At 41.0% G+C, this 9714-nt stretch overlaps 1 protein-coding gene across 2 annotated transcripts in view; it reads right to left on the bottom strand.

Moving 5' to 3' along the window:
- Positions 1 to 437: 437 nt before the first annotated feature.
- The window catches only part of zmynd19 (zinc finger MYND-type containing 19), a 21129-nt gene continuing 11852 nt past the window's right edge, over positions 438 to 9714 (bottom strand). For both annotated transcript variants that reach the window (XM_033049456.1, XM_033049457.1), the window contains exons 4-6: positions 6619 to 6759; positions 4118 to 4298; positions 438 to 3661 (exon numbers count right to left, since the gene is read on the bottom strand). In XM_033049456.1, the coding sequence (XP_032905347.1) occupies positions 3518 to 3661; positions 4118 to 4298; positions 6619 to 6759 (466 nt within the window). In that variant the 3' untranslated portion in view covers positions 438 to 3517. The remainder of the gene's footprint in view (positions 3662 to 4117; positions 4299 to 6618; positions 6760 to 9714) is intronic.

Raw genomic sequence — 9714 nt, 5'->3', positions numbered from 1 at the left:
AGATTAAAAAAAATCATTCAACATTCTAAAACACAGGAACATTAATTTTTCATGTAACTTGTCAATTTAACTTCTAACCTTAGATTTATCAAACAAATCTGCACTATAATCTCCCCAAGGCCCATATGTCTTTGAAGTTTGGCTCTCAAAAGTGTTTCATCCCTTTGGTCTTGATTTTGTACAAGCATCACTTCCTTCTTTGAATTCCAACCCTTTAGTGATTCACAAACATACCTCCCCCAAATCCATTTGCTCTTCCATAACTCCTATTAAAGAAGTTAAAGTTGTTTTCCTTGAATACAGGTTGTGGGTTCTTGGTACTATCAATCAATATTTGAAAAATGAACAGTAATCTTTCAGCTATTTCTGTGGATATGATTTAAATGCAAATGCCAGGGTTGAAAGACCACAAGCAGAAATAAAATGATTAAGATTGGTTTGCAGAGTCAAAACATTTGATTCAGCTTTATTTAACAATTTTAAATACAGGCAAGGAACTGTATTCAGTGCATGAAACAAACTGAGGGCACATCAACACTGAAGTGGCTAGTGATCTGCATTTGTTGCAGCTGACCACACAACATTGTAATTAGAATTGGAACAGCATCAACGCATTTCTGAGTTTTTATTGGTCTGGCTGCATTTGAACATCTCATCCGACTGTACTGGGCATAACTCGCATTTGATGGAGCCAGTTGTATCACTAAATCAGTGATCCACAATAATCTGTGCAGCAGTGTGCTTCAATGGAATAAGTGGACTTGGAATAATTAAATGAAGCTGTTTTATCGAACAATACCACTCCAAATTTAATTTCAGAATTTTGAGAAGTTAAATCCAAGAGACATTACCGTAATTGTATTTCTTTGTGAATGTCAGAACTTAATAAACCACAGCAGTTACATTTAGTGTGAAATATCCCAAGCAGGAGCTTATTGGTTTCATTAGTTTGCAGGAAGTGTGTAAAAAAAGTATATTTTGCACATCTATTCACATGCAGCTGTATGGAAGTTGGCAAATCTGCTCAGTGACCAGAAAGCAGATAGCAAGCCCCAATAGTTGCAGTGACACATCCTGGGTTACACTGCCATACTGTTTAGATTATTCTTGGGATCCAGATACAAACTAGTTGGGTATGTTGATAATGCAATTTGGTTTATAAGGGAAAGTAAGAAAATTATTGCTAGAATTGACATAGAGGAAGAGATTGGAAATACAATGCAAGTCTTATCTGCCACTTTCCTTATATCAAATTATAAAGTTATCAAACCCAACATCAAATATAAACTAGTGCATCCTCGGGGCACTTATACATAAAAGGTGGCAAATCAATGTTTTGTGGAGAAAGTACCATGCTAAACCCACTTATTAAAGCGAAGGAAGCTGCAGTGAATCAAATGGGAGAATATTACACTGGCTTTATCTGCATTAAATGCACACCTGAAACATCTGAAACTGGACCATCAAAATATTCCAGTAGGCGGGTTAAGTGGCAAGAGGTTGCACTGGCTTAGATCCGCAGTATTCCATTGTACTTAAAACAGGTATCTGAATCTTGAAAGAGCCTTTGCTTCAATTGGGGAAAAAAGCAAAGCTTGGCACAGCAACAGCACAATACAGTAACAGCAACCCATTTAAAACATGCACACAGATACAGCAGCTTTCATATTAGTTCATGGGTCTCTGCTTGCCTGATATACTTCAACCAGTCTCCCTTCTACCCAGAAATAAAAATCATTGCAAAATGGCAAGGAGATTTGTGCCAGTTTTCAAGTTCCAGACCACATTAAAGTTTTGCCCCTTAACAGGAGGGAAACCATTTTGGGACTAACTGAACAAATCTTATTTTTAAAGTCCTTACAGAGTGTACAATTATGGCTATAGGGGAGCAAGACCTCCAAGGTGTACCCATCCACCGTCTATTATGTGAAACCCACCCAGCTGAGACATGCACAAAACCATCATGCTCTCAAGCACAGTGGATAACCAGCAGCTTTTAAACTGGATACCAGCTGTCTGCTGACTCCAATGAAAATAACTTACTAATTTAAAAAAATATACTTAACACTTGTAAAAATGTCCAAAGATAAATAGGAATTTGTGCTGCATTAAAATGACACCTCCAAACTAGCCGGTTTCAGATACATGTAGTCAAGAGAGGAGCAAACAGAAGTGAATACCCAGTGACGAGGAGAACGAGTACAAACTGCACTGTGTAATCTCCCATGTAATCTACCTTTCTTGGTCCATTCCCAACGGGACCCATCACATTCACAGACGCCACGTCCCAGCAAAGGTGAACTGAAGCCATACATTCTTTTTTTTTGGGGGGGGGGGTAAATTCTTTTAGGGAAGGGGGGGGGGGGGGGTAAAAATCCAAAGTTTCGACTCCATATGCCTAATACTTAGGAACTTGGCCATGGCAGCACTGAGGCACAGGACATCGGGAGGAATCAGTGAAGCACCGTCTGTAAACACATGGTATCACACTGTGCACCTGAACCAAATTCCATCTCGGAGTTGGATTTCAATTTCAAACCCACCTCCCATTCAGGAAATATGAACGAGTCATGAGCCTTCTCCCTATAATGCCAGACAAGGAACAATTTGGCCCTATACTAATTAGATGGCTTCTCAGCAGGACCAGATACATTTAAAAAGCAATTCACGCCACCAAGTGGATTCCTGTACCATTATTCCATACCCGCTGTGTCCTTAAAAACGATGTGCCTTTAGTAGGTCTTGAATTAAGAATGAGAAATAACTTCTAATTATTATGTTTCCCAATAGTCTGATACGACTTGAAAAAATACTGATTGAGAGCAGCACCACACCTGGAGTTTGATCAGTGCTACATTGAACATAACCTCCAGCACAGAGACAAGTGGCAGACTGCATTGTGTGTTGCAAGTGGAGTACGAGAATGATATCACAAAGATGCTTATAATTCATTCACTCCAGCAGCTGTCACTAATAATGCTTTCAACCGGTTATGTTTATCCCCCCCCCCCCCCCTCGCCAAGTAAACAAGTTCCAGAGACCTGGCGTTAGTGTTATCTCTGGAACACACAGTAAGCTGGGTCTTTGTTTTCTTCTCTACAATCACATTAGCAGCAAGCTGTCCCAGAGTCACATAATGCTACCGGAGCAAATTGCGTTTTTTTAGGTAACTCTGTTCAGCTACACGTTATCACCGAACTTCAAACAGATCAGATTTTACAACATAAAAAACTGTACATAAGATTTTGTTCAAATACATATCAACATATAAATATAGTCAGAAGCTCCCGACTGGGAACTTCCATAGTCTTCTTTAACGATCAATCATAGGAAAAGCCCCAGCCCCCCTCTTCTCACAGAGACCTCCTCAAGTCCTTTCTGGTTATTTTTTTCTCTTCCTCAGTGCCTTTGGAACTTTGTGTCCAGTCTGAATTGTGCAAAACAAAACTGACGCCACTGTTGAACCATGGCGAAAGCATGCGGGGCGAGGGTGAGGAGGGGCAGGGCAGAGGAGGGGTCATCGCTCCGGCTCGAGTTCCTGCTGCAGTGGACGCCTCTTCTCGTGACAATGCTTCTTATGGGCCGGCCAATCTTTCTGCTGACACTGGGAGCCACAGTATCGGGCCACCTGGCAACGGCCACAGATGTTGAATTCACGAAGCTGAAAATCATCAATTGGGAGAGAGACAGTGAAAAAACAGCAATTTGATCAATTCAACGGTAAGATTGTTATTGATCAATGTAATGTATACGTGTAGGAAAGAACTGCAGATGCTGGTTTAAATCAAAGGTAGACACAAAATGCAGGAGTAACTCAGCGGGACAGGCAGCATCTCTGGAGAGAATGGGCGACGTTTCGGGTCGAGACCCTTCTTCAGACTGATGTCAGGGGGTAATGTTTAGATCGTGTATGTAAGTAAAGAATTTCCTGTGCCTAGTCACATGTGACAATAAAGCATTCCTATTAGGTCAGCTACTATCTCACTCTGTATGAGACTTCCATGAAACACCCTTGGATGTCTTTACAACTAGATTAAAGTGCTGTATAAAATCAAGCTCCTTCAGTTAAGACAGAAAACAAAGCAACTGTTGCTCCTTTGATAGTATACACACTCACCTGTTTCTCCATCATAGTGCATGGTGGATAATGGCACTCATAATACGTGCAAGAATCCTCTTCATCCTCCACAATGTCACCATTGGCATTGTAGTAACGCGTGAGATTCAACTCGGGGAATTGCTCCTCAATGGGATCTGCAGGCACCTGTTGGATAGCCAACCAATATAGACTCTGTTCTCTGCATGGAAGAGAAAAAACTGTTAGCACAGCACTATCAAGCGCACAGTAAAACAGAGCAACTCAAACTAAGTTACACCATTGAAAAGACATTTGAATCGGTACATAGATAACAATGGATTAATCATAATCATACTTTATTAGCCAAGTATGTTTTGCAACATACGATGAATTTGATTTGCCATAGTGATACCAATAAAAAAACAAAACACACCAAGATACATTTTAACATCAACATCCACCAGTGACTCCTCCGCATTCATCACTATGATGGAAGGCGAAAAAATGTTCAATCTCTTCCCTTCTTTGTTCCCCCGTGGTCGGGGGCCTCGAGCCTTCCTTTGACGAGGCGACCTTGGCTGAGATCCCCCCCAACATCAGGGGGGGGGGGGGGGGGGGGGGGATCTCAGCTCCCCCGTGCCGAGCAATCTGACCCTGGGTCGGGGCTGGTCGAAACCTTCTGCATCATTTGGAGCTCCCAACATCGGTCTCTACCCAAGACTGCGAGCTCCTCGATGGTGAAATCTGCAGGCTGCGGTTGGAGCGTCGATCCCAGGCAAGGGATCGGCTCAGATGCTAAGTTCACATCCCACGATGGGGCTCAAAGTCAGTCCCGAGTAAGGTCGCCAGCTCCATGTTTGGCTGCAGAGTGACCGGAGATAGGATCCGGACAACAATCGCATCTCCGGCAAGGTAAGAGATTGAAAAAAAGTTTCCCCCGCCCGCCTCCCCACATAAAACAAACCAGAGAACATCAACACATACTTTTAAAACACACCAAATATAACAAAAAAAAGACAGAATAACTGTTGGCGAGGCTGCCATCGCTGCGCCACCCAGTGGAACGGGTGCAGTTCTTTAGAGGGTTACAGGTCAAATGTGGGCAGGTGGAACTAGTATAAATGGTGGGCAAGTTGAGCATAGGGGTTTATTTCCATGTTGTATGACTGTTTGCCTGAAATCTGCTAGAAACAGTGAAAAGCACTAGTAATGAGTGGGTAGCGTTGCAGACCACCCACCATTTCAGATTACCTCCAGGTAGCATTTGCTGCTACCAGAGCAGATAGCCCTTGATGGCTACCAGTAACTCAATCGTTAAAAGTTCTCAAACCAAGGCACAGTTTATTTGAACAACCTGTAACACATCACCTTTAATTCAATTCAACTTCTCTAGGCAAGCATGCATCTTCTACATTAGTGAGTAAATCTGTGGATACCTCTTAGGTATGTTGCAAAGCCTACCTGAAGCGTCTTTGAAAATCTGCCGCTGCGGGTGTGCGCGATTTTGGCGCCGTTTAGAGGGGGCGGGTTTAAAACGCGATTTTCTCTAGGCTGTTCAAATCGAAGATGTTCAGCCTAGTTAATTATTAACGAAAAATCGCTGGAAGACCCCGTCGCAAAAGCTATTATTAGGTTTAAAGGCCTTGAATAATAGTTATAGTAGTTTAAAAATCAATCTCTAAACCCGCGACCGCCAGCAACCGCAGGGTCTCATAAAGCAGACAGCTGAAGGTAGGTTGTATATTTTTACATTAAAAAGGGCTTCTAAAGATCCCTTTATACAAAGTTTAATATTGCGAGTAGCTCATTTTGGGCCCATTATATCGCGCAGTATTTTTCTCGGCATTTGGGGGCACAAATCTACCGCAATGTGAACGTTCTAAACCAGCGCGTTCCACAGAGACCCACTGGAAAGCTGATTTAAATGGGCATTTATTTACAGCAATTGAACACTGAATTCCTTCCATTTGGCCTATAAATTAATGTAAATGAGATTTAAAAATCATGTTTTATTGTGAATTATTTGTGAATATTATTTGGACATTTAGGCTATTTAAAAATGTTAATCATTTATTAAGAAATGGATAGATGTTTAGATCTAGTAATTGAAGTCTGAAATTAGCTACAATTAGGTAACTAACTAATTATATGCTTTAATTTCAGGTCATCCAAGTAAGATTATTTTATATTTGTTTCAGAATGCTTCAATCTATGATAACTGAAAATTTCATTCAGTTCTCTTAATTTTTAAGAAAGTTATGGGCTTTTGACTGTTCACGATCACAACTTTTTTGTTATGTCCATAGAAAATCAATAGGGAACAAGATGCTCATTTTCGAGTATGAAAATGGCCATAACTTTTTAAATACTTGAGATATGAAAGTGAATTAGGTGTCAAATTAAACTTATTTTTATGCTTTATCTGATGGGATAAATTACAGACTTGATTTTTAAAATCTCAAAATTTTGTAACATTGCTATACCTCTAACCCAAAATATACAGAAAACACTCAACACCTTCAAATGCAGTTCTGACTTGCCTCTGTTTACTGGAGATCTCTTCTGCCTTTGGCCTCCAGCCTATAGGGACAAGCTTGAGGTTATCCAGTCGGTTGTCCACTGTCACGGCATTGATGTGAACTACCTGGAAACGTGGCGCTATCCCTCCCCTGTGCCGTTCCCTGGACAAGTAGGAATGGAGAATGGTTATTTAAAAGCCTCTAAGAATCTGAACATAAAGTACAAACAGATGGAAAAGCCACACATGAAATTCCCCATTTCATCAACACAGGAAAATCAGAAGGAAAGGGTCTCGACCCAAAATGTCACCCATTCCTTCTATCCAGAGATGCTGCCTGTCCCACTGAGTTACTCCAGCATTGTGGCTATCTTTGAAGAAAATAACTGATGGTTATTAATAACTGAGGCTCTATGGGTGGAGTTGATGAATATAAAGGGGATTGCCTTGACGGGAGTGTACCACAGGCTTCCAAACAGTCAATAATAATTAGAATAACAAATATGCCAGTAGATTGCAGACAACTGCAAGATAAATAAGGTTGACATAATAGAGGATTTAAGCTTCCCCAATATAGCATAGTGCCAAGGATTGAGACAGAGTGGAATTTGTCAAACGTGTTAAGGAAACTTTCTTCAAGCAATATTTACAGGGGCAAAGCATGATCCACTCTTTGGAAATCGGGAAGAGCACATGACTTAAGTGTCCATGGGCGAGCCTTTTGGGACCAGCAACCACAATTCTATAGCTTTAAAATAGTTATGGATAAAGCCAGGGCAGGCCCACAAGTTAAACACTGAATTGGAGCAAGGCCAACTTCGAAGGTATTAGACAGGAACTTGCCCAAGTTGATTGGAGTATATTGTTTAAGGCAGGTACTATAACAACATTGAAAAAACATTTGGACAGGTACATGGATACGAAAGGTTTAAAAGCACACGGGCCACACGGCAGGTGGTCAGTTTTCCAGATGGGGCATCTTGATCAGCAAGGGCAAGTTGGACTGAAAGGGCCTGGTTCTGTTCTGTATGACTCGTGGAATATTCTAAAGAATTTTGAAGATTTGAAGTCCGGTCACCTTTCATCCAACACATGAACCACAAACTCCTATTAACAGTGTGGAGGAACTAGATATTTTTTTTAATTCATGGAGTAAAACATGCTCTTTTTGTTTTAAACAGAGTTGCAGTAGTAAGAAATGGAAAGAGTTGGGTTTATGGCCTAAGCATGTGAATAATTTGAACGCACTGCAGGCTAACGGCAGACAGTTGCACGTTTCAGAGATAACCAGAACAGAGCAGATAATGGAACACTATCAATCAACATGTGTTATTTAATTGGGAATGCCTCTGAACTGGTCATGTCTTTGAATACAGTTACCATTGAGCTGGTGTGGGAAGTTATACAATCAACCTGTGTACCAGGCATGAGTGAGTGTGGTCGAGTTTCTGGAAAACTGCCCATATTGCAATTTCCCTTAATGTCAAGTCCAGTCATCGGCGCATGTTAAAAAAATGCGTTTACAAAAATTGTGTTCAGGTACTTTTTCTGAATTTTGTACGGACGAATTTCCCTTACCCCAAAGAGTTGCAAAGTCGGGAAGGCGTACTCGCCCTGGGACGCAGGGCAAGAGGAAAGGTCACACAGTGGACACACAACATATGATGAGCGTTTGACGGCACTGGGCCTGTACTCGAAGTTTAGAAGAATGAGGGGGGACCTCATTGAATAGTTTCCAGAATAGTGAAAGGTCTGGATAGAATATATGTGGAGAGGATGTTTTCACTTGTGGGAGAGTCTAGAACTAGAGGTCACAGCCTCAGAATTAAAGGACGTTGTTTAGGAAGGAAATGAGGAGGAATTTTTTTGGTCAGAGGGTGGTGAATCTGTGGAATTCTTTGCCACAGAAGACTGTGAAACACGTCAATGGATAATTTGAAGGCAGATAGATTCTTGATTAGTACATGTGTCAGGGGTTATGGGGAGAAGGCAGGAGAATGGGGTTCGGAGGGAGGGATAGATCAGCGATGATTGAATGGCGGAGTTGACTTGATGGGCCGAAAGGCCTATTTCTGCTCCTTACCACTTATATATGACATTAAAACTATGGGCAACCAAATATCCCGGTGTCATCAGATTCCTCCACTTTGATATTAGTCTAGCACAATCAATTAAAATCACTAGTACCCATTAAATAGCAAGAGAAATTAGAGGAAATTTCAATCTTCAGGCTCGCCAAAGAGTGAATAGTTTCAAATTTCAATAATTGTGCAGAAGATACATGTCACAAAAAGTTGCATCTCCTCCATTCCAATCCGAGTTAACTGACCTTCATTAATTTAACATTAAAAATGAGTCATGGAAGGAAAAGTGCCTTCAGAATTCTTAAAGGGGAGATGCAAACTGTATCTGTCAGTGGAATCCTATTGAAAGTGACAGAATCTGAATGTAGGGGATATTTGAACGACGCCTCGAGAGCCCTGTCATCTCTGGATAGTGGAAATCAATGGTCAAGGCAAGCAGCTGATTTTCATTGTTCCGATTTAGAAATTATGACAATAAACCATCCTTGACCTTAAAGTCATTGATGTGGAGAATCTCGCCATCAAAGCAGAAATAAAATGCAGACAGAATTGGAAGCCAGGTGGGAGAGGTGTAAAGAAAATACATGCCAGAGCCGGTTGATGTCCAGAAAGGGAACTGTCAGAAGTAGACAATATTCAGCAAATTCTTGCAATTTCCTACAATGATGTAGAAAATTACTGGGATGAGAAGAAACACTAAAAACAAAGTCAGAACGAGTTTCCCCAACACATTTCAAGTGGAATTGCTTGTTTTTGAAAGTGAATCAAAGTATTGGATGGGGAGGCAGAAAATGAGGGATAGAAAGGAGGCTCATGTGGGGTGAGCAGGCGCATTGCACTAAAGGATAATGGACATTTAACAGCCCAGTTTAATAGAAATGGCACTAAACATACACAGCAATCTTATTTACTGCTATCTTTAAAATAAGCAAATCACTTTTACAGGCCTTTACCCAATAAACAGCACTAGCTTTTATTCACTAAATATAAAAGAGGCTTTATTCACTAGTTCTGCTGACAAGTGCATCTTCATA

The sequence above is a fragment of the Amblyraja radiata genome, chromosome 32, assembly GCF_010909765.2.
Source record: "Amblyraja radiata isolate CabotCenter1 chromosome 32, sAmbRad1.1.pri, whole genome shotgun sequence".
Taxonomy (NCBI): Eukaryota; Metazoa; Chordata; class Chondrichthyes; order Rajiformes; family Rajidae; genus Amblyraja; species Amblyraja radiata.
The sequence above is the reverse complement of the archived record's forward strand: the minus strand, read 5'-3'. Positions and strand labels throughout refer to the sequence as shown.